The following is a 25,760-nucleotide window of genomic DNA, read 5'->3' as shown; positions in this document are numbered from 1 at the left end:
GCAATTCATTTTGTTAAATATGGATGTGTAAAAACTTGTCATTTAATAATTGTCTAATTTTTGTGTAAACATGGAAATCTCAGGTATCATTTGAAAATCGAAATTGATGGACATGATAAGGTACCCAAGTTTTTCTGAAACAATTAAAGTATGCCTAGGGGTACTTTGATCTTGCACCTCATTAAATCACGTGATAAGTTATTAACTAAATCAAGAAAATTATGGGATGTATAAACCAATCATTGACGTCATACTGCGCATGTTCGATTAAAGTTCCAAACCGCGACGCTGGGGGAAAAGACAGGGCATCCTAATTACCATTCAAAAATCATACAAAAAACGCATGCCAGCGCAAAATATATGGTGAAATCACGGAATCAGACATTTAAGACTTTAATTTTTGTGTGACATGCCTGGTGGAAAGTTTGACGACGAAGAAAACGTGGAAATGGAAGAGGAGGCCGGCGAAGGTAAAAACCAATCAGACATTGTTTAATTAGCCATCGATAACAATATAGGATTTCACCTACTGAAATGTGAAATAGTTAGCTATAGAATAGTTCAGACCATAGATTTATGATCCATTTAGCTATAGACATACTCTTCAGTCAAATTTATTTTGTTTTTATACCATGTTTTAGTGTTTTAACATGACCAAACCACGAGTCTGGAATCCCCCTTTGTTCATTTGCATATTCGTGGTAAATACGGCCTATTTTGAGGGTATTCCCCAGGTTTAAAGCGTTTTGAACTTGGATTGTATTAAAGATATTCATGAAAATTGAAGTGAAATGTTCATTTTGATATTTGGGAGAATTTTGTTATTCTTTTAATTTTCAAACGACGGGATAAATATCTGGATATATATCAATGGTGTCGGCTTATCACTGCGCATGACCAAAGTTATTTTAATTAATGAGGTCAAACTTGCAACACTTGTTGTGATACACAACGAAAACACATGATTGATTATCAAAAAGATGTTGACTTGTAAATATGTTTTAGTGATTAAATATAACAATATGGAGGAACAAGAGTTCGAAGAAAGCTTTTTAGAAGAACATTCAATCTATGAATGATTTATAAATAGAACAGCACATGTCTATTTTCATTTTCACTTCAAGCTTGTGCAAGGCACCATCCAGTTTACGTGGAATTTTAGGCTCTAGTTTTTTGTTGCATATTAAAAAAAAGTGTGATTGTAATGCACACATCAAATGAATATTTATAATATTTCGAAAAAAAAATGATAATTATTTATACAGTGAGGTGGTGAAAGATTATATGGGGATTCACTTTATGTTTATTTGGTAGCATTAAAGCTATGCATTTGCTATTATTAATAGTATGAGTTATTTGAGTTGTTTATCCCCCATTAATATAAGATTATTTGTGCTTAAAGATTAAATATCAAGTCTGAAGTTCAAATCCTTAAAAATGTGTCTGTATTAATTTTTGTTCATGGAAAAAAATTGGGTTTGCTACAAATATTCAAATGCCCATCTAACCCAAATAAAAAATTAACCTGAAATTAAACATTAAATTATATGACTCAGTTTTTAAAGTAATAATTAACAAAAAAAGATACAAGTGGGATTATATGTTGATTTCAGAATCCAAGAATTCAGCACTCTGTCCATTGTCTAAATCACCAACTCCACCCCTTACCCCTGCAACAGAGTTGGTCCATATGGGCATCACTTGTAAGTAATGGTTCCCTGCTTCAGCTTGATTTTGCATGTTTGGTTAGATGGAGCCCAGTACATGTTAGATGATCTTATCTTTTAATTTCGTTGCCATTGGGAAAGAAGCAACAACAATAAATTGTTAGCACTACAGTGGTTGGTACAAATTAATATGCAAATGTCATATATAGGTTTATGATTTTAGGTATATTATGAAACTCTGGTCATTCTGACAAACTTATTTTTGTTGCACTTATGCCCAATAATTAAAGTCATAAGAAACCTCAAATTAAAAAAAATAATGCATATGTTTTTTATAACTCAATGGATAGTTTTCATTATAAAACTTTTGTACTGTACATATACTTTTTTCTGAAGATAATTCTTTAACTTGTTCATATTAAGAAGAAGTTGTCAAAGAGAAAACTTTTTTTAAGGGTTACCCTTGATTTGGCTGGAGGCAAAAAACTACACTGTCTGTTTGCAATAGTAGTAGTATATAGAAATGGAGTTTTAGATCTATTCAACTTATTAATATTTTTAATTTCAGTACGTTTCTATATATATACTCGGAAATATTTTGTTATGTTTACTGTTTTGTGATGGTGGTAGATATTATTATTTCTCTTGCTTGTGTTATGATTTGAAATGAAAATGCAATTCGAACACTTAAGATGGCAAACTATCAGTATTTCGTTTTGTGTTCGTACATGTACAATACATATGAACATTAATATACAACGCTGGCTGGAAGTCTCTTATTGAACATTTGGTTGACAAAAAATTGTTCTCCCCAGAATTTTCAAAAAGCACCATGGAAATCAACATAGCACTGATTTACCAAAAAATACAGCACCATGGTCTCTATATACATGTATACATTCTATTAGAAAATCTTTCAAGATGGCATCAGACATGATGGTGCTTTTAGGCCCTGGGGAGAACATTGATTGTCAATAAATAAAAAAAAAAACTAGACATATGATATAACCAGACTTCACTGGAGGTTTTTTTTATAATTTCATTTCTGGACTTCTGTTCAACAATGTCAAAAACTGCTTATTTGACTTTCAAATTATTTGTTCCATCTTACAAATATATGTTTATAGTACAGCTATTGAGACATCTTTGACAACACTTCTTGCACCATAGACAATGCTAGACCACCTAGGCTTGCTAGACCAAGTAGTCTTGCTAGATCATTATGTTTATATTATGTACAGAAAAAAAAAAGTTTACCTGTACGTACTTTCTGTTGATTAATGTATTACATGTGTTGTGTGAATTTTTAATTTACAAAAATATTTACCTGAAATGATAATTTGATTGAGTTTTTTTTATTTTGAACAATAGAATTAGGCTAGTTACATGTATATGTACATGTTTTACTTCATTTGTAACATTTTATTTGTAGACCTGTTATTCATTGTACTTGTTTTTTTTTTTTTTACTGTTTATTTATTGTTAGAATGTTTAACATTTTACCCATATATTTTCACCCTTTTGTATGTATGCATGTACATCAACAATATTTACAATCTTCAACTTGTGAAATTTTAATATATTTAAGTTCTAACGTTGTGTATATTTTTAAAAAATAAGATATTTTAGGATTGTGAAATTTATGAACCATAAAAACCTGTTGTGTTCTTATGGAATAGATTTAAGATAAGTTAATATATATTTTTGTACAGCCTTCTACATTTAGCAAAACCTATACCATATATACATATGGTCTGTTGAAAAAAACCCACCAAACATGAAGAAATGTGAAACAATTTAAACAAAAAAACCAACAACCTGATTTATGAGATTATTAAAAAAAAAAGCCAAATATGACAGATACGAAAACAACCAAGGACAACCACTAAACATTTATGTATGAACATCAACTTCTAAAAAAATATGTGAAAGGTACTAAAAGTTTGTTATTAGAATAAGAATATGTGGCATGATTGCCAATAACACCATTCTTCAGAGGAGATCAAATGATGTGGTTGCATAAGCTGCAAGCAACTAAGGGTCACTGTACAGCATATGCTAGTTTATATGTGTTTTTTCCTGAGATATTAATAACTTATGCAAGAAAAATCTCCATTGGTATATACCACAATAGATATCCATAAAAAAGGGGTCTACATTTGTCAGTATTTTTTTTTAAGGTAGCTGATTATTCTTTAGGTTCATTTCTCTAAATATACATGTAAAATGATGTCTTTGTTTTACAGATGAAAGTTTTGAAGATGAAGCCGCTTCAGAAAAGAAAGTAAAAAAGAGAAAAAAGAAGGATGGAGAACGACAGAAAAGAAAAAAGAAAAAGAAGAAACACGATGATGAAGTTGAGGTGGGTATTCTTTGTTTATGTTATATTTTTAAAATGTATTGATGTTTGTTTTTACAATAAAAAAGTCTCACTTAATCTATCACTCTTAATGAATTTGATATATGTGTTATATTAAACTACCTCTTGAAACAATTGAACTGTAAACTGATACTGAAAGCATTTAATTAGAAATATAACATTGGTCAAGTGCTAGACAAAATATTGAAAACTCGATTTTTTTTTAGGATTATGGCAGATCTGAGGATGAAGATTATGCATCTCCACCAAAGAAACAGAGGAAGCCGAAAACTCCATCAATCAGTGCCCCCGCTCAACAGGTAGGTGTTGATAAGTTATTTCCCCTTGATATGCCTCCATAATCACATGTAATGCACAATTTAAGCCTATAATGAGAAAGATTACTGTTGTCGTCTTCATGCTTAACCATAAGTCCTACGGCCATGGCTTGTATAATTGCTTTTCAGGCTTGTAACATTCTTCTCTACAAGCCAACAGATTCCAACTCACATTTTTGTGTAATTGAGCTTCAGGCTTGTGGATTCGAAAGTTTATTGTGAAGACTGCTGTTGTATAAGATCCTGATTAAGAAAAGTAAATCATTAGCCTAGGCAACACAAGGCACTGTTATTGAAAAAAACTCGTACTTCAATCATTTCAGACAAGATAATTGTTGTATACGGTCCTTATTCAGAAAAATATATCATTAACATAGGCAACACAAGGCAATGTTATAGAAATAACTCGTTCTTCTTCAATCATTTCAGACAAGCTTTTAGAAAAGCTTATACTTTTTGTAACATTTCAGGCAAGCAAGACTCCATCAGAGAAGATAGCAGAAGAACTTGGCGTAAGCAACATCGAAATAGAATACTCAGATGATGATTTCACATCCCTCAATAATTACAAATTATTTAAAGAACACATCCAGCCTCTAATTCAAGAGGCTAATCCAAAAGTACCTATCGAACGTATGGTGTCCTTGATTGGAGCCAAGTGGAAGGAGTTTGCTAAACTGGTAACTGAACGCCACAAGAAAGGTGACTCAAGCACACTGAGTTCACCTCCATCAGCAAAGAAACCAGATGACACTCCAGCTAAGGCTAAAAAAGAGGCTCAGGATGATGCCAAAGACTCATCTTATGCTCAGGAGCAAGGTTAGGGGATCAGTATTGAAATATACCTGCCAATGCACCAGTTCTAGTTAGGGAAACTACTTCTTTTTCTTTTCAAAATATGAGCTAATTAAATCCATGCTTCAACAAAATATGATCTTTAAATAAATAAATTTCAATAGATTGTCACACAATATAAAGGAATTAGAAGGGAATGATAAATTTACATTGATGTAGCTCCAAAAAGTTTGCTGCTATATGCATATGATAGTATAAAGAAAAAAATAGTTTAAAAAAAAATAAAGGAATTGCAGGAAATAAAACTAGGTTCCAAAATACAAAGTCACTGCAAAACAATGAGAAGGAACGACTAATGCAATATCCCAAGTATGAGGCAAAAATCCCATGAGGCAAAAAAAGGGGAAGTCTACTAACATGACTAAGTAAGGAAAACAGTCAATATTTATTGTAGAAAATATTTAGCAATTTAAAGTTGATGTTATCATATTTAAGTGAAATCTTTTTATAAGTCTTTTGTTGCTAAAACATGGTTACAAAAGTTATGAATTGTTTTAGTTAAATATATTTTATATAATGTCTAATTGTGGTGGTTTAAATTCTTGATTTAAGATGATATTGAAACTAACAATTTATCCATTCTTAGATGTTTAATTGATTATTCACGTTATGTGTTACAAGAAAGAAAAACTACAACTCAAATTCTCCTATGCCTCTGTCTAATAAGTACCTTCATCAAATTGCAAATACATCTATCTAAATGTTGATGAATCATAGTTGTATATGCACAATTTGTTTGTTTATTCAGATGAGGTGGAAGGAAGTGAAGAGGAAGAAGAGGAGAGAGATGAGGAGGAGGAGGAAGAAATAGAAGAGAAACCAAGGAAGAAAGGCAGGAAGAAAACAGTGGCTCCAATTAAAATCAAAATTGAAAAGAAGAAAAAGAAAAAGAAGAAAACTAAATCTGTAAGCAACCTTTGGTTATGTTATAAAGTTTAAATTTACCAGTGTAACTTAAAAATTCTGTTAATTTATTTCTTTGAAATGTTATTAACCCAGACAGCATGCTTGTAATTTATCTAATTTTTCTCCAAGGAGGATGAGGAAAACAAATACAATACAAGTGATGAAGAATTTGACAGACAATTAGAAGAGGCGGCACGGTTAGAAGAGGAGGCCAAGGCAGAGGAGGCAGCGTTACCGAAACGTAAATCTAAAACAAAGAAAGGCAGAGGTCGTAATGTCAGAAAGAAGACAAAGCTGACTAATAAATTCCCAACCGATCCCGATGCAGAGGGCTATGAGGTATGTTGCTCTCACCCCCCTCCCCCCCCACAAAATAAAATGTAGATTGTTATGCAAAAATAACAAAGTTGACTGTAAAAAGTCTTCATCAATGAACTATTCTGATTTTGTATTTAAGTGTTATGTGTGCTCATTATTCTTACTTAAATTGAAAAAGGGGTGACTGTAGGATGAAATGAAGAGGTGCAGAAATTAAGTGATTGCCTTCTATTAGTATTCTTATTCATAGTTTGAAAAAAAAGCCAGGAACTAAATGTACATAAGTGAGCTATTTGTCCTGAATTCATCTTTTTGATTTGGAATGTTGTCATTGGTTTCTAGCATCATCCTGATTTATTTATTTCCCTTGACTTTCGAAAGTAACATGTGTATTAAGATAAAATCAAATTGTCATTGTAATACAAAGGCAGATGGAAGTCAGCATAAAATTTTGAGGTTGAAAATTAGTACCAAAAAAATCTCTTTTGAAAAAAAATCTCAATTGGTTGCTCTTGGGTCAGGTTAAAGGCTTTATAAGTCTGGAATCTGTAAATTTAAGATTTACCATCTAAAGTTTTGGTTTGTTTGTCAGCATGGAGTGTAGATCAAACAAAATTTCTATTTCAGACTGACCATCAGGATTACTGTGAGGTGTGCCAGCAAGGAGGAGAGATAATTCTGTGTGATACCTGTCCCAGAGCCTATCACTTGGTTTGTCTAGAGCCTGAGTTAGAGGAGGCCCCAGAGGGAAAATGGAGTTGTCCAAAATGTGTAAGTAATAAATAAACTCATCATCATGATCATAGATACCAGTTAAATTTTGTATATATGCCAGATGTGCGTTTCCTTTACAAAAGACTCATCAGTGATGCTCGAATCCAAAAAAGTTAAAAAAGACCAAATAAAGTACGAAGTTGAAGAGCATTTAGGACCAAAATTCCTGAAAGTTTTACCAAATACAGCTAAGGTAATCTATGCCTGAGGTAGAAAAGCCGTAGTTTTTCAAAAATTCAAAATTTTGTAAACAGTTAATTTATAAATATAACAATATCAATGATAATTCATGTCAGCAAAAAAGTGCTGACTACTGGGCTGGTAATATCCTCGCGCAGCAGTGGCATCGACCCAGTGGTTGTAAATAAACTCATCATAGATACCAGAATGTGACAGCTGAAAAAGAATCCCCATGTGACCAGTTTCAAATGTGTATCTTGTGTTTCAAACCTTTTAGTTTGAACTTTGAAAAAATGGATATACTCATATTCATGAATAATTAGAGCTTATTTCAAAATGCTGTAAGAGTAAGACTTTGGTCGAATAGCTTGTTTTGTTTGTATAAAAGTTAGCTGAAGCATTGTACTTAAAGGTTGACATCCTCAAAAAATATCGACAGGCATAGTTAAACCTGTATATATAATATCTTAATTTGATTAAATGTTAACCAAATTACAATCGTACATAATACAAACGAAGCAAGCTATTCAACCAAAGTTTTATTCTACATGCATTAAGAAATAAGCTCTAAAAGTAGGGACATGTTGTTTGATTGACAATAAGGCATCTATCCACCAGAGAACAAAGGATGTAGATTTAAGCAACTATAAGTCAGTGTACGGCCTTCAACAATGAGGGAAATCATAAAGTAAACTATAAAAGCCATAGCATGACAATATGTGAAACAATTAAAATTCTCTTGCCAACAAAACATGTATATACTTGCAACAGCTCTGTCTTCAAATACATAGCCTTTGTTTCAATTGAAAAAGTTTTTTTTAGATAAAATGATTTAAATTTTTATTATGCCCCACCTAAGATAGTAGAGGGGCATTATGTTTTCTGGTCTGTGGCTCCGTTCGTCTGTGCGTCCGTCCGTTCAGGTTAAAGTTTTTGGTCAAGGTAGTTTTTGATGACGCTGAAGTCCAATCAAATTGAAACTTAGTAGACTTGTTGCTTATGATATGATCTTTCTAATTTTAAAGCCAAAATTGACCCCAATTTCACCGTCCACTGAACATAGAAAATGAAAGTGGGAGTTTCAGGTTAAAGTTTTTGGTCAAGGTAGTTTTTGATAAAATTGAAGTCCAATCAACTTGAAACTTAGTACATATGTTCCCTATAGTATCATATTTCTAATTTTAATACCAAATTAGATTATTACCCAATTTCACGGTCCATGGAACATGGAAAAGGATAGTGCGAGTGGGGCATCCGTGTACTTTGGACACATTCTTGTTGGTAAAAAATTGCCTTTTCTGTTTTAAAAAAGTGATTTAAATTTCTTTATCGGATACACCAAAATGGCAAAATGTTTTACTAAATATTTCTCCTTGGATTCACCAAAATGGAAAAATGTTTTACTAAATATTTCTTCTTTTCTTTTTTCAAGGAAGGAGAAGGAATCAAAGAACAGGAAGAAGATGAACACATGGAATTCTGTCGGGTGTGTAATGATGGGGGAGAGTTGTTGTGTTGTGACCGGTGTCCATCAGCCTATCATCCACATTGTCTGAACCCGCCACTTAAAACAATTCCAGATGGAGACTGGCAATGTCCAAGATGTTCAGTAAGTCAAGCTTTGAATACTACTGATAGTCAGGTTTGTACAAAATAATATAACATCGGCACTGCAGTTCACTAACAAAAGGTTTTCAGGAACAAGGACTTTGTTATGTCCAACTAACTGCATGTGTAATTTATGTTCATACTGCTAGAATCACTGAAAGACACATTCATGAGTTATAGAGATATTGACATGTTTGAGTGCTTGAGATATTGAAATGTGTTAGTTCTTGAGATATTGAAATGTGTTAGTTCTTGAGATATTGACATGTTTGAGTGCTTGAGATATTGAAATGTGTTAGTTCTTGAGATATTGAAATGTGTTAGTTCTTGAGATATTGAAATGTGTTAGTTCTTGAGATATTGAAATGTGTTAATTCTTGAGATATTGAAATGTGTTAGTTCTTGAGATATTGAAATGTGTTAGTTCTTGAGATATTGACATGTGTTAGTTCTTGAGATATTGACATGTTTGAGTGCTTGAGATATTGAAATGTGTTAGTTCTTGAGATATTGAAATGTGTTAGTTCTTGAGATATTGAAATGTGTTAGTTCTTGAGATATTGACATGTGTTAGTTCTTGAGATATTGACATGTGTAAGTTCTTGAGATATTGACATGTGTAAGTTCTTGAGATATTGAAATATGTAAGTTCTTGAGATATTGAAATGTGTAAGTTCTTGAGATATTGAAATGTGTAAGTTCTTGAGATATTGAAATGTGTAAGTTCTTGAGATATTGAAATGTGTTAGTTCTTGAGATATTGACATGTTTGAGTGCTTGAGATATTGAAATGTGTTAGTTCTTGAGATATTGAAATGTGTTAGTTCTTGAGATATTGACATGTTTGAGTGCTTGAGATATTGAAATGTGTTAGTTCTTGAGATATTGAAATGTGTTAGTTCTTGAGATATTGACATGTTTGAGTGCTTGAGATATTGAAATGTGTTAGTTCTTGAGATATTGAAATGTGTTAGTTCTTGAGATATTGAAATGTGTTAGTTCTTGAGATATTGAAATGTGTTAATTCTTGAGATATTGAAATGTGTTAGTTCTTGAGATATTGAAATGTGTTAGTTCTTGAGATATTGACATGTGTTAGTTCTTGAGATATTGACATGTTTGAGTGCTTGAGATATTGAAATGTGTTAGTTCTTGAGATATTGAAATGTGTTAGTTCTTGAGATATTGAAATGTGTTAGTTCTTGAGATATTGACATGTGTTAGTTCTTGAGATATTGACATGTGTAAGTTCTTGAGATATTGACATGTGTAAGTTCTTGAGATATTGAAATATGTAAGTTCTTGAGATATTGAAATGTGTAAGTTCTTGAGATATTGAAATGTGTAAGTTCTTGAGATATTGAAATGTGTAAGTTCTTGAGATATTGAAATGTGTTAGTTCTTGAGATATTGACATGTTTGAGTGCTTGAGATATTGAAATGTGTTAGTTCTTGAGATATTGAAATGTGTTAGTTCTTGAGATATTGACATGTTTGAGTGCTTGAGATATTGAAATGTGTTAGTTCTTGAGATATTGAAATGTGTTAGTTCTTGAGATATTGACATGTTTGAGTGCTTGAGATATTGAAATGTGTTAGTTCTTGAGATATTGAAATGTGTTAGTTCTTGAGATATTGACATGTTAGTGCTTGAGATATTGAAATGTGTTAGTTCTTGAGATATTGAAATGTGTTAGTTCTTGAGATATTGAAATGTGTTAGTTCTTGAGATATTGAAATGTGTTAGTTCTTGAGATATTGATAAGTGTAATTTATGGTTAAATCCACTGAAATGCCATGTTCAAACCATACTTGTGGACGGAAATGAAAACAACACTTTAGAAGTTTCATATGTCAATCAACCTAAACATTTGGAATTCAGGGATGTAAAAATATGTCGACATGTAAGAAGCTATATGATCAAAGGGAACCTGAAAAATAATTCTCAAATTTTATCTAAGATCTGCTTTGCTTAAGGATGTACTTAGGTGAGGTTTTGGAATTTGTGTCAAATTTTCGGTCTCCTTGGTGTTTTTCCATAGAAAACAAGGTACAATATTTTGCCCCATAACACCCATTTATTTTTCCATATAAGACTAAATAGCTCATGAAAGGTCATTTACATAAATATTAGAAGATTCTTAATTTTCTTTCTTTTGTTTTGGGACCCAATGCAAACATAAGGTGAAAATCTGAGTCAGCCTTTTCCCGCCATATTTTAAATCTCAAATCCATGACCTATCAATATGTTTAGCTCATTTTTATTCTTAAAGGATGCTCTACCAGCTTATAGTTTCAATTTTAAATTCTTAATTTATTAATTTTCCCCTAACCTCACCTAAGTACATCCTTAATCATGTTAATGTAGTTGAAACCTTCTTTTCTTAGTAATTTCTTTTCTTTATCTAAGAGAAATATCTGATTGCAGTTAGAACCACTGGTAGGCAGAGTTCAGAAGATATTGACGTGGAAATGGACTGATCCACCAGCAGATGAAGGTAAAATGGACGAACTTGACCACACCCACCCTCATCTACCAGCTGTTACCAAAAAGGTTTGTAGGATCATACTCACCAAATTATACCCTTTTCTGAAGAATTTATTTTGGGAAATTGATCGTTTCATCGTTCTATTCAAAATAAAGATCTGTTAAATTTAAAATTTCTGATGTAACACCCTTCTTAATATAGTTGATTTGATACATTAACATTTGATTTAGAGTAAGAAAAGTAACTGCAAAATAAATGGTCTACTTTAAATTGCAGTTATTTATTTTTTAGTTATTTTCTAGGGATTAAATGCCATATTGTGAATTTTGTGTATTTTTTTTTCAGAACCGTAAACCATTGAGAGAGTTCTTTGTAAAATGGCACAATATGTCATACTGGCATTGTTGTTGGATAACAGAATTAGCTGTAAGTTTACATGTCATATGACAGTTTACAAATCATATATAGATATAAGAAGATGTGGTTTGAGACAACTCTCCATCCAACAGTCAGAGCTCAGACATAAACAAGTCGATTTTTGTTTTTGACTTAAAGAAGTCAAAACATGTATTTATCATAAAAATGTGTTTTCAATTTTAGACTTATCTAAGTCTTAAAATGACAGACTTGTTTAGGTCTATTTATGTTGATGAAAAAACTTAATTTCACTTGGTGGCCAAACTACACAACCTATGACAGCAAAAACCTGTCTGAGAGTTCACAAGGACTTGAGCTATCTATATGTAATTGTCTAATTGAACATCCTTACTAAAAACAGATGTTTTTCCTCATTAAGTGTAGTTCCAGGTGGTTGCATTGTAAGGTTAATTAACATTATCTCCTATTTTTTAGACTCTCATTCATATTTTTCTTTAGAAGACGAAGCATTGTCTTTCAATGTTGTCATTATTTGATTTAGATGCATGACCTCCTTATAAATATGCGTGGGTCTTGAAGTTAACCAATTTTGATCACTTATTGACTTGTAGGAGTCGATATTTGCAACTTTTTGATTCTGGTCAATTATTTCTTGCTTAACAATATTTGACTTATTAAAGTCATATTTTGTCTTGCATTAAAGGGAGACTAATCCTAAAACTTACAAATTTAGACCTCTATGAGTCAAAAGCAGATTCAGACTTATTTATGTCTGAGCTCTGACTGTCCAAGTCACAATTTGTAAAAGTAAACCATTATAGGTCAAAGTACGGTCTTCAACCATGAACTGTTTATAAAAAGAACTCTGTCAGTTTTGAAATCAAGTCAAAATTTGTAAAAGTAAACCATTGTAGGTCAAAGTACAGTCTTCAAAAACTGTGTCAAAGTAATGTAAGTTTTGAAATCAAGTCAATATTTGTAAAAGTAAACCATTATAGGTCAAAGTACGGTTTTCAAGAACTGTGTCAAAGTAATGTCAGTTTTGAAATATATTATTTGTTGAAATCAATTGTCTAATGTAGAACTCTTGCTGGTCTATTTTTAGCTCACCTGGCCCGAAGGGCCAAGTGAGCTTTTCTCACCACTTGGCGTCCGTCGTCCGTCGTCGTCGTCCGTCGTCCGTCGTCCGTCGTCGTCCGTCGTCGTCGTCGTTAACAATTTACATTTTGAACTTCTTCTAGAGAACCACTGAATGGAATGGAACCAAACATGGCATGAATGTTCCTTATGAGGTGCTGACCAAGTGTTGTTACTTTGTAGCCGATCCATCATCCAAGATGGCCGCCAGCGGGGGACTTAGTTTAACATAAAACGCTATGGGAAATGCATACAAATGACTTCTTTTAGAGAACCACTGAATGGAATGAAACCAAACATGGCATGAATGTTCCTTATGAGGTGCTGACCAAGTGTTGTTACTTTGTTGCCGATCCATCATCCAAGATGGCCGCCATCCGGGGACTTAGTTTAACATAGGACCCTGTGGGAAATGCATACAAATGACTTCTTTTAGAGAACCACTGAATGGAATAAAACCAAACATAGCATGAATTATCCTTATGGGGTGCTGACCAAGTGTTGTTACTTTGTAGCCGATCCATCATCCAAGATGGCCGCCAGCGGGGGACTTAGTTTAACATAGGACACTATGGGAAATGCATACAAATGACTTCTTTTAGAGAACCACTGAATGGAATAAAACCAAACATAGCATGAATTATCCTTATGGGGTGCTGACCAAGTGTTGTTACTTTGTAGCCGATCCATCATCCAAGATGGCCGCCAGCGGGGGACTTAGTTTAACATAGGACCCTATGGGAAATGCATACAAATGACTTCTTCTAGAGAACCACTAAATGGAATGAAACCAAACATTGCATGAATGTTCCTTATGGAGTGCTGACCAAGTGTTGTTACTTTGTAGCCGATCCATTATCCAAGATGGCCGCCAGCGGGGACTTCGTTTAACATAGGACCCTATTGGAAATGCATACAAATGACTTCTTCCAGTGAACCACTGAATGGAATGAAACCAAACATGGCATGAATGTTCCTTATGTGGTGCTGACCAAGTGTTGTTACTTTGTAGCCGATCCATCATCAAAGATGGCCCCCAGCAGGGGACTTAGTTTAACATAGGACCCTATGGGAAATGCATACAAATGACTTCTTTTAGAGAACCACTGAATGGAATAAAACCAAACATAGCATGAATGTTCCTTATGGGGTGCTGACCAAGTGTTGTTACTTTGTAGCCGATCCATCATCCAAGATGGCCGCCAGCGGCGGACTTAGTTTAACATAGGACCCTATGGGAAATGCATACAAATAACTTCTTCTAGAGAACCACTAAATGGAATTACACCAAACATAGCATGAATGTTCCTTATGGAGTGCTGACCAAGTGTTGTTACTTTGTAGCTGATCCATTATCCAAGATGGCCGCCAGCGGGGGACTTAGTTTAACATAGGACCCTATAAGAAATGCATACAAATCACTTCTTCTAGTGAACCACTGAATGGAATGAAACCAAACATGGCATGAATGTTCCTTATGTGGTGCTGACCAAGTGTTGTTACTTTGTAGCCGATCCATCATCCAAGATGGCCGCCAGCTTGGGACTTAGTTTAACATAGGACCCTATGGGAAATGCATACAAATGACTTCTTTTAGAGAACCACTGAATGGAATGAAATCAAACATGGCATGAATGTTCCTAATGTGGTGCTGACCAAGTGTTGTTACTTTGTAGCCAATCCATTATCCAAGATTGCCGCCAGCGGGGGACTTAGTTTAACATAGGACCCTATGGGAAATGCATACAAATGACTTCTTTTAGAGAACCACTGAATGGAATAAAACCAAACATGGCATGAATGTTCCTTATGAGGTGCTGACCAAGTGTTGTTACTTTGTAGCCGATCCGTCATCCAAGATGGCCGCCAGTGGGGGACTTTTGAATGAAATTAAACATGTTCCTTTCCTTATAAATGAGGTTGTGTTGTCACTTTTAGCCAAATTTTATATTTTTTTATATGATTTCAAAAACCCAAGTAGAATCAGGTGAGCGATACAGGCTCTTGAGAGCCTCTAGTTAAAATAGTACCTGGGCAAAATGATTGTTACAGTACCTAAAAATACAGGGACGTGAATTTTTATGCCCCATTTATGTGCATTATGTTTTCTGGTCTGTGCGTCCGTTCATTCATCCGTCTGTTTGTTCATCCATCTGTTTGTTCATCGTTCTGTCCCGCTTCAGGTTAAACTTTTTTGTCAAGGTAGTTTTTGATGAAGTTGAAGTCTAATCAACTTGAAACTTAGTACACATGTTCTTTAAGATATGATCTTTCTAATTTTAATGCCAAATTAGAGATTTTACCCCATTTTCACGGTTGACTGAACATAGAAAATGATAGTGCGGATGGGGCATCCGTGTACTGGGGACACATTCTTGTTTTAGATGTTTTATTTGTGTGTAAATTATGACTGGAAAAGTTTTGCATTATTAAATTCATCACGTTTTAAAATATAAATAGCATCATTTTAATACACCTTATCGCTTATCCCGGCTGACCCGGCCTCTTGAACTTTTTACGCGTACAACAATCACTTTTCCATTGTGGTGTCAGATATTTTGTTTTATGACTTCAAAATTTGACGGGAACCTCTGTGATATCCAGTAATGGCGGACAAATAGCGATAAGGTGTATACAGCATAGCCTGAAATTGCATGAACTGATCTCAATTATTTAACAACTCAATAATATATGCAGGAACAATATTAGGTTTATTGTTTTATACTGTCAGTCTCTTCAAGATCTCTGTATTCCATATAGATCATATTCTATTGTGCATTTTCATTATGTGTGAAATACATCTTTTGTTTTAGTTGGATGTTTACCATCCTGCACTGTTCCGTTGTTACATCAGAAAGAACGATATGGATGAGCCTCCTCCTCTAGAAGATGGTAGCAGTTATGGACAGAAAGATTTTCACAAAGATAAACAGAAGAGAAGCAATAATGGAGAAAACTTGGAGGAAAAATATTATAGATATGGTGTTCGTCCTGAGTGGCTTCAAATAAACAGAGTTATCTCCCATAGGTAGGATCACACTGATGGAGAGAACTTTAGGGAGATTCTTTTTTTTTTTAACTTAAATGTAAAAGACCAGGGGTTGGTTCATCACTTCATGGTGTAATTAATTCAAAGGGCCAATGAATTGGTTTATTGAGGTATCAAAGGTCCTTCCATGAAAAAAAAAAGTTTGGGTGTAAAATTGGGATCTTTGGAATAATTGGAATAAATGTTAAATCTTTCCCAGGAATCAGTTCTTGTTACTTGGCCATTTAAATTTTTGCAAACAAAACTTTTAAAAATTGCTCTTGGTCACTGTTGTATACATTGAATGGATACTTATAATTTCACTTCGGTTCTTCTAGGGCCTAAAAAAAAAATATATGTGTTTCCGGTAACATCATTTTGAATTCTTTTTTTTTTTTTTTTTTTTTTTTTTTTTTGACATCGTAAATGAAATCTGGAAAATTATCATGGTTTTTCCAAGTCTGGATCCGTAATTAGTTTCAAAAACCGGAAGTGTGCCATTTGCAATGTTTTTGAAGCACCTGCTGTGCAAATTTCTTGGATTTTAACCTATTTGGAATACCTTTTGACATTAATAAAATGTTTTACTGGCTTTCTATGCAAGTAGAAGCAAGAGAGAAAAAATATTATGTCATCTATCAGAAGCCTGTGTCAAAAACGGGGTCGGTTGATACAATTTTTTTTTTTTTTTTGAAGATCCAATAAAAAAGTTAGGGTCGGGGCTAAAAAACAGGGTCGGTCGGGTTACCGGAAAGATCGATCTTTTTTTTCTCGGCCTAGTGAGAATTTAATTTCTCCTTGGTTCATTCAATTGGAACTTTAAATTCCTCTTTGAATACCAATGATTCATTGATGAATTTGGCAATTAAAAATATATTCTTTTGAGTAATGAAAATACATCAACCAGTCCTTACTGATTTCACCTTTTCAGAATCGATAAGACTCTTCCTCGGACTGGGTAATTTCATTGTTCTTACACCGAAATAAAAATAATGTTGTGTCATTGGATGGATTTCCACCGTTTAGTACTTTTTAAACCAATTATAATGTTTTGGAGTACGCTTTTGAAAATATTACCCAGAATGCATAATATTCTGAAATGGTGAATAGTGACATAAATATGACGCTGTTATACTACATTCATTTGTCCTATTTTACAGACATTCCAAAGAAGTAAAATGGTATTTGATAAAATGGTGTGATCTCCCGTACGACAATTCAACATGGGAAAGAGAGGATGCTGAAATAACTGATCTGAAAAAACATATTGATAATTATGAAGTTCTAAGGTAAGAAATGATTTTGTGGAATATTACATGATTTCTTGCAACCTTCAAAATAGTTTATTTGATTGTTGCCTAGGTGACCTGGTGATATTGTTCTAAGAAAATAATTTGGTGTGTAATTTTAAGTGACCAAGCCTCCTGTGGTAATCTCTGTTTATAACATTAGCATCCCTCATCATAATATCATTAAACACCAATGAGACATGCATGTATAGAGGGAGTATAGTTTATGGAGTAGATTATGCTACAATGCATTTTGACATGAAGAGTTTGATTTTAATAAATAAAAAATGGGATAAGATATGTTGAAATGTTTGTGGTCACATACAAAATAAAAAATAAAAATTGTCCAATCTAATTTTAAATTCTTCTTAGTAAGAGGAGGGGGTGTAATTTTATATAGACTATACTCTAAAGTCATAGATAGTTGCATATCAGTAATTAGTTTGATTTGACTTCCTACATTAAAGCTGTTCTAAGTTAATTTGAGAAATATATTAAGATATGGGGGGATTATAAGAAAGACTCGTGTATGAATATTAAAGCAGATTGAAATAAGTAATACGTTTTACTGCAACAAAAACATGTATATGCATATCTCTAGAGATGAATAAAAAAACAGGATTTGTTAAGAATTGGATTTTTTTTTATTTTTATGAATTTTACTTTTGCAGAGTCCTAACAAACTTTGGTGGTGAAAAGAAAGGTCCAGGTAAAAAGAAGAGGAAGAACCTTCCTGCTGATGTTTTGGCCAAACTACCACCTGCTGTACCGACCACCGATGTAAGTTGATATGACAAGTCAGCTTATCTTTGGAGATTTATTTCACAATGACTGTAAATTTAGTAATCATAGTTTGTATTTATTATTGTGATTTTTGAAAAATGAAAAAAATGTGACTTTGTTTATCTCCAAAGATAAATATAGATATATGTATAAAATACCAAGATGTGAATTATTATTGGGATACAGAAATTTATTAAATATTTCACTTAATTTGTATCACTGGATAACCTGATTTCTCTGAATTTTCTATAATTTTTGGGATAACAATATTCTTAAAATTGAGAATGGAAATGGGGAATATGTCAAAGAGCCAAACACCAAACTAAAGAGCAAACTTTTAAAATTCTATGAAATCAAATATGCTGTTAAATACAATTTTTCCTTAATCCATGAACAGTGTACCTGATAAATAAATAGACTAAATTTACTCAAATATTTGTTATTGCAGTTGAAAAGAAAATTTGACGTGCAGCCAGACTATATCACCTGTACAGGAGGGACCCTACATCCATACCAGTTGGAAGGTCTGAACTGGTTACGATACTCCTGGGCTAATGGAACTGACACCATCCTAGCTGATGAAATGGGACTAGGCAAAACTATACAGACTATTGTCTTTCTGAGCTCTCTACACAAGGAGGTAAATATCCGGTTTAATCAAGTTGAGAATGTAAATGGGGAATGTGTCAAAGAGACAATAACTTGACAAAAGAGTAGAAAGCAGCTAAAGGTCACCACCAATCGGTCTTGAACTCAGCAAAAAAATCTCACTTCTCATGTACTGATAAACTTCTTAAATGTGAAATTGGACTTCACACTAAACCCCGAAACATAAATGAACCAAATTTAAAAAAAGATACAAGATTAACAAAGGCCTGAGGTTCCTTTTTAACCCTCATGAAACTATACAGCATTTTTGGGGGTAGGGGAGAGTATAGGAATCACTCTTGTTATATAAGTCTTGTTTGGTTCAGATATTTTCAAAGTCTTTTATTTCAGCTTCATCTTAATGATATCTATTTGATGCGTCTCCTAATCTGTTGATAATTTATCAAAAGTTATAATTTACTTGTATTTAAATATCTCAGGGCCATTGTAAGGGACCATTCCTGATTGCGGCACCATTATCAACCATTATTAACTGGGAGAGAGAGTTTGAATTCTGGGCTCCAGATATGTATGTTGTGACCTATATTGGTGACAAAGATTGCAGATCAGTGATTAGGTAAGTTTTGTTATATATTTCATATTTACTGTGGATTAAATAGGATTTGAAGAATACTAAATTTCATTGATTTTGTGGTTCAAGGTAAACCAATAATTTAAATGTTCATGCAATTACGAATTTTCTTTTATGCTTGTATTCTGACTTTGGGTAAATCATATATACACAAAAATACATTATGACCTTAGCACACTAAATTGATATCCACAACAACAAAAATGAATCCACATTATATTTATGTCACTAATTACAAGAAACAGAGGACAAATCTTGAGAATATACATGTTTGAATGAAGATTGTGTGGTTATATTAAATCAGTGTGTCCATTTAGCATAAAAATGTTTATACAAATTTTATAAGTTTTTTTTGAATATTTCGGTCTAGATGTCACGGATATGGTAAAAAAAAACAAAGTTGAACTATCATCAACCTATTAAAAAGTGCACATGTTCATATTAGAGAGGCATGGTGTACAATCGATACATAATTCTGTTTTTCATACTCAACAATTAACTGTACACTTTGTTTAAATCAATTGATTATGCAAAATAAATCTAGGATACTTTCATGGAAAATGCATGATCCTTTATTTAACATAAATGACAATGCATAAAAACTATACATATATGATGATTATATTTTTTCATAGAGATTACGAGTTTTCCTTTGACGAAGGTGCTATAAGAGGTGGACCAAAAGCTTGTCGTATGAAGTCTGATGCTACTGTTAAATTCCATGTTTTGTTGACTTCTTACGAGCTGATCAGCATAGACTCTGCTACTCTTGGGTCGGTTGATTGGCAAGTACTAGTCGTGGACGAGGCTCACAGATTGAAAAATAATCAGTCTAAGGTAGGTCTAGATACTGAAAATATACATAGAAAAATCAATTTAGGTTTTGGTAACTTCATAAATCAAACAATACAATACAATTATGACGCCCAATAACAGGTTGTTATCTTCTTAACTTCATAAATCAAACGATACAATACAATTATGACGCCCAATCACAGGTTGTTATCTTCTTAACTTCATAAATCAAACGATACAATACAATTATGACGCCCAATAAAAGGTTGTTATCTTCTTATATTTATGTACAATCAAGTTGAATTAAATATAATTGATTATAGTGATGGGAATTTATAGAACTTCACTTCTGTTTTCACTGTACGGTAGAGTATACTATAGCAACACATATTGAGAATTCAAAGCGCTTTTTCTTGAACACAATGAATGTGTTTGTGGAAACAAAGATCAAGAATAACAATTTACACCTTTCAAATGAACCCTTCTGATGCAATATATGTTTTTAGCAAATGGCATTTTTTTTAACTCTCAAAGTCTTCAAATACAGCATTATGTTAAAAACTATTTGCTCTGATTTTTGGCCAAATATATGAAACTGCTCATATTAAAGCTTAATTCTTATGATAAGACTAAGTTTTATGAATGTATAGAGTATTTACATGTATGAATAACCAATTAAGTTGACTTATTTTTATATTTATTTTGCAGTTCTTCAAAGTATTGAATAACTACAAGATTGCATATAAACTGTTGCTTACTGGTACCCCGTTGCAGAATAACCTAGAGGAATTGTTCCATTTACTGAACTTTCTTAGTCCTGGGAACTTCCAGTAAGTATGCACACACACGGGTTGTCTTATATTAAGTTAGTTTTATAACTGATACTTTTTTATGTATCCTGGAAGGGAATCTGTAAAGATACCTATGAATCACGTAGTGTTTATTATTTCTGACTTGTTCGTTTTTTTTCCATAAGCTAGGTGAACATTACTTATATGAATGTTTAAGTAATCTGAAGCATATGATCAATCATTTTACTGTAAACCAACTTATTTTCGCGGATACTTAATTTCGCGTTTATACCCAGCTAATCAACTTTGCGGCGATTTAATTTCGCGATTTTCTTATTTATTTAATGTAGTTTGATAGGGAAAGATCCAAGTTATTCCTTTTCGCGACGATTTAATTTCGCGTTATTTTTCTACTCGCGAAAGTCGCGAAAATAAATCGCTCGCAAAATTTAGTTGGTTTACAGTATGTGAAATATGGTCGGCCTTTGAAGGTAACTGTTGTTTTATACTTAAGCAATGGGAGACAAGGTTTCTTTTTTTATTGGTCAAAAACAAACATTGTGATAGTTGTAGGTCAGATTATGTAAATGTTATTTATTTGAATCTTTCAGCGATCTTCAGGGATTTTTGGACGAGTTTGCTGAAATCTCCAAGGAAGATCAAGTGAAGAAATTACACAACATGTTAGGTCCACATTTACTGAGACGATTGAAAGCCGATGTACTCAAAGGCATGCCATCAAAGAGTGAATTTATTGTCAGAGTGGAACTTAGTCCCATGCAAAAGTAAGTGCAAAAGAGTCATTTTATCTTCTGGGTAGAACTTTGTCTCATGCAGATTTATCATTATTCCAATTTTTATACGACCGCAAAAATTTTAATTTTTTGGTCGTATATTGCTATCACGTTGGCGTCGTCGTCGTCAGAAATCTTTTAATTGATTTGTAAAATCTTGACATTTGTTTTGTGTAAAAAAAACCATGTAATGTCAAAAATTTGATCACAATCCAAATTCAGAGCTGTATCACGCTTGAATGTTTTGTCCATACTTGCCCCAACTGTTCAGGGTTCGACCTCTGCGGTCGTATAAAGCTGCGCCCTGCGGAGCACCTGGTTGTGGACTTGAGGTAAAGATGAACAACGAATTCCAATGTTCAATGAATTTCAAATTTATATATAGGTTTTATATCATGTATATATGCAGACTTTTCACATACATGTAAAATAAATGAATTCACAGTTAATCTTTATTAATATCCCATTATTGAATTATATTGGGGGAAAGTTGCAAATAAGTAGTGGTGAAATATTTTAAGGACTATATAATTCAAATGAATGTAGGAAGTTTTATTTTTAGAAGTGGATTGTTCATCTTTTGTTTGAATTTCCATACAATGTAGCAAAATGGCTTCACAGAAAGAATAGATTTCCCTAGTTTAAAAAGGTGTAGCATATTGTAGTTTTATTTAAAAAAAAACTTGAGTTAAGAAATATTCAATAAAAGTGACAAAAATACATATGCTAAATACCTGTATATCTATAAATGATGGCTATCAATAATTTGTTTTGTATTTGACAGGAAATACTACAAGTATATTTTGACGAGGAACTTTAGTGCTTTGAATGTCAAAGGAGGTAACCAAGTGTCTCTGTTGAACATCATGATGGACCTGAAGAAATGTTGTAATCATCCTTATCTCTTCCCTACAGCAGCTAATGTAAGTAATTTTATGCTCCCACAGCAGCTGAGGAGGCCTTGGAGGGGGCATTAAATTTTAACCTTGTCTGTATATAGATCTAAGATGATGTGGTATGAGTGCCAAGGAGAAGCTCTCCATCCAAGTCACAATTTGTAAAAGTAAACCATTATTAGTCAAAGTATGGTCTTCAACACAGAGCCTTGGCTCACACCAAACAGCAAGCTATAAAGGGCTTCAAAAATGTTAAGTGTAAAACCATTCAAAAAGGAAAACAAACAGTCTAATCTATGTAAAAAAACAAGAAACGATAAACACTTATGAACCACATCAACAAACGACATCCACTGAACATCAGGCTCCTGACTTACAACCCTAAATAAGTTTTCCTTTCTGACTTAAGTTTGCCTCAACCAAATGTTATGAAACTTATACACAATGTTTATTGTCACAAAACACAGATCAAGTTTGAAAAGGAGTTGGGTCAATTTTACAGTAATTGTAACCCCTAACTGAATTGATGGTTTGTCCTTTCACATTTTATCTATGGCTGGTATATTGAATACAATTGCACAAAATCTTCTGACAATTTGAATAAGTCTGTCATCAATGAAACATGTCTTGGTAGACTATTATCCTTCTTTATGTATGTTCATTAGTCCACATGTTGTACAGAAAGTAGAGAAGGCTTGGATCAAACATTATGAAACTAGTATGATATATTTGATTTGGTGTTAGAAAGTTCCCTTTTCATTTTGGATTATTTGTACCAGAGTAACAGAACCTTAACCTTCAGACTAATGGCAAGGGGCAAAAATCAATATAGAATATGAAAATTTTAGTTTGTTTATGAATATTGTAATGGCCTGACCATTAAGTATAACCGACGATTGGGCTCAAGCAGAAAAGACTATCAGGTGCTGATACTTTAATCAAGAGTCAATCTAACAAATGGTAAAAAGCTGAAAAACATAAATAAAATACAATTTTACAATGTGTTCAATTAATGTTATTATAACGAAATGTCAAAGGTAATTGATAGCAGTCTGTTGAATGCGAGAAAATGTTGTACTTTCAAGAACAGATAAATTCCAGGTATTTCACGGAGAAAAGGTTCAAATACAATGTTGTAGAATTAACTCACTCTGTGGTTAGCCACGAATTGTGTCCTAGATGACGTTTGTCCTTTGAAAAGTTCTCCAGAACTGGTATGACCTTGCAATGTTCGGTTTGAGATCCGTGTGAGCAGGGGAAAGGTAGCGATGATACAATGTTTAAATGTTCTTATAAGGTTAAAGATGAATAATCCTCCTAGACTGGAACACATAAACAGATTAAGAATATAATCAAACGAACTATAAAAATTACAGAACGGTGTAACAGAATACTCCCCGTCTGATGTCTATCTGATATCACTATTCCATAAATTTTTCGAATATGAATGCAAGATTTACACAAATGAATTAATCCCAATATGAATTGAATATATACAGGTGAAATGTCCACTATTGGTCGTGTGAGAACTATCACGTCTCAACTTACGACATTTGACTATAAAGTTTCCAGAATAGATTAATTCCACGGAAAACTGGGTTCGGCACAGTTTCTTGTCCTATGAAGAAGGATCTCTCCAATGAGATCGCTGTGATTTGTAGAATGTTCCATAGCTGTTGTTGAGATAGTAGGAACTGTTTTCTCCAACGTTGTGAGACGGCGACGACGGTTAAAGGTGGTCCTCCGATGGGTATGACGAGAGTTAATATTTGATCCTCTTCCGGTTTGGCGAAAAGCTCCATCTTCTTTAGTATCAGGCGAAATTAAGCGTTTCGTCTTAATGTTCAATCCTGCTGATCTTGCAGTTTTATCTGTGAAGTGGGGTCCTCTATGTTTGATTTTGTTGTAGTAATGTCCAAGAATAGGTGTTACTTTGTGATGATGTCCAGATAACACTACTGGTTCCTTTTCACTTATATCCAAGTCAGATTTGGCAATAGGTCCTTCTTTCGGAATAGGTTTGTGAATGCTATTGATTTCCTCTCCATGAACTTTAGGTTCTGTTGATTTCGGATTGAAACTTTCTTTATCTATAGATTTTTCTATAGAAGTTACAGATTTTGCTTTTAGTGACGCGAGTGATGTCCCTTTATATGAATTTGTGCTTTTACCAGGCTTGGTACTAGGTCCTGTACATTCAAGGGATTGTATTGAATGCGATTTAGCGACCTTGGCATTCGAATGAAAGTTTTTGTTGTTAGACTGAACAACAATTGGATTATTGTCCTTAACGGCTATTTCCGGTCTTGAGGCAAGACGTTGTTTTGATTCCGTGATTGAAACGTAAGTTATCTTTGTGTTGACTTCAATAGGAACAGTTTGCTTGTCAATGTATGTATTTCCAATTATGACCCAACCAAGTCTCAACTTTTGGGCAAATGGAGTTCGGGATGGTCCTAGGCGTTGTTCAAGGACGTGGTGTGCCTCTATAAGGTCCCTTCCAATTAGGAGTAGAATTTGACAACGTTCCTCTAGTGGTGTAATACTTCCTCTGAGTTCTGTCAGATGAGGATGATGCATTGCAACTTCAGGAGTAGGAATTTCGTCTCGATTATTGGGAATATTATTACATTCAATTAATGTAGGCAGATCAAATTGTACGTCACTATGTACAGATTTTATGACGAAATCTTTTCCTCTTTTCCCGGAAGTAGCTACTCTGCCGGAGCATGTCGTAAGAGAGTAGTTTTCAGGTTTCTCCCGAACGTTGAACAGACTGAAGAATTCAGGCGAGGCAAGAGACCGGTTGCTTTGGTCGTCAATAATGGCGTACATCCTGATAATTTTGTCTGTCTTGTCCTTGTGGTACACGTCCACAGGTAATATCTTGGCATAAGATTTCTCGCTCTTATGATCTTTGTAGATCTCTTTGCAGATCGAACTTACAGAGGTTAACTTTGTTTCAGCTGACTCTGTCTGCTCCCCGCCGTAGGCTTGTCTGGGTGAGCTAAACTGGGAAGTTTCAGATTGTTGTGGTCTAGTGATGTGAAGTGCTGTGTTATGTCGTTCACTTCCACACTCGTTACAACTGATACTTGCGTTGCAGTCCCGACTTCTGTGTGTGGTTGACTCACA

At 33.5% G+C, this 25,760-nt stretch overlaps 1 protein-coding gene and 1 long non-coding RNA gene across 17 annotated transcripts in view; one reads left to right on the top strand and one right to left on the bottom strand.

The window, feature by feature from the left end:
• The first annotated feature begins 214 nt into the window (after positions 1-214).
• LOC139501413 (chromodomain-helicase-DNA-binding protein Mi-2 homolog) overlaps positions 215-25,760 on the top strand; it is a 55,160-nt gene continuing 29,614 nt past the window's right edge. For 11 of the 16 annotated variants that reach the window (XM_071290472.1, XM_071290468.1, XM_071290481.1 and 8 more), the window contains exons 1-20: positions 258-470; positions 1,614-1,703; positions 3,914-4,029; positions 4,254-4,346; positions 4,835-5,183; positions 5,968-6,125; positions 6,255-6,464; positions 7,071-7,214; positions 8,830-9,006; positions 11,434-11,559; positions 11,840-11,920; positions 15,823-16,037; positions 17,198-17,326; positions 17,998-18,106; positions 18,558-18,749; positions 19,198-19,334; positions 19,985-20,186; positions 20,853-20,974; positions 21,547-21,720; positions 22,514-22,652. In XM_071290472.1, coding sequence (XP_071146573.1) covers positions 410-470; positions 1,614-1,703; positions 3,914-4,029; positions 4,254-4,346; positions 4,835-5,183; positions 5,968-6,125; positions 6,255-6,464; positions 7,071-7,214; positions 8,830-9,006; positions 11,434-11,559; positions 11,840-11,920; positions 15,823-16,037; positions 17,198-17,326; positions 17,998-18,106; positions 18,558-18,749; positions 19,198-19,334; positions 19,985-20,186; positions 20,853-20,974; positions 21,547-21,720; positions 22,514-22,652 — 3,024 coding nt within the window. In that variant the 5' untranslated portion in view covers positions 258-409. Of the gene's footprint in view, positions 471-1,613; positions 1,704-3,913; positions 4,030-4,253; positions 4,347-4,834; positions 5,184-5,967; positions 6,126-6,254; positions 6,465-7,070; positions 7,215-8,829; positions 9,007-11,433; positions 11,560-11,839; positions 11,921-15,822; positions 16,038-17,197; positions 17,327-17,997; positions 18,107-18,557; positions 18,750-19,197; positions 19,335-19,984; positions 20,187-20,852; positions 20,975-21,546; positions 21,721-22,513; positions 22,653-25,760 lie in introns of all 16 variants that reach the window. The other 5 variants (XM_071290469.1, XM_071290467.1, XM_071290473.1 and 2 more) reach the window with 3 other exon arrangements.
• LOC139501415 (uncharacterized) lies at positions 23,545-23,866 on the bottom strand. The gene is made up of 2 exons (XR_011658558.1): positions 23,776-23,866; positions 23,545-23,593 (listed from the first exon to the last, which is right to left on the bottom strand). It is a non-coding gene; the product is annotated as an uncharacterized lncRNA (long non-coding RNA).

This window comes from Mytilus edulis, chromosome 13 (genome assembly GCF_963676685.1).
Source record: "Mytilus edulis chromosome 13, xbMytEdul2.2, whole genome shotgun sequence".
In the NCBI taxonomy this organism is placed as follows: domain Eukaryota; kingdom Metazoa; phylum Mollusca; class Bivalvia; order Mytilida; family Mytilidae; genus Mytilus; species Mytilus edulis.
Note: the sequence above shows the minus strand (reverse complement) of the source record. Positions and strands in the feature narration are given on the sequence as shown.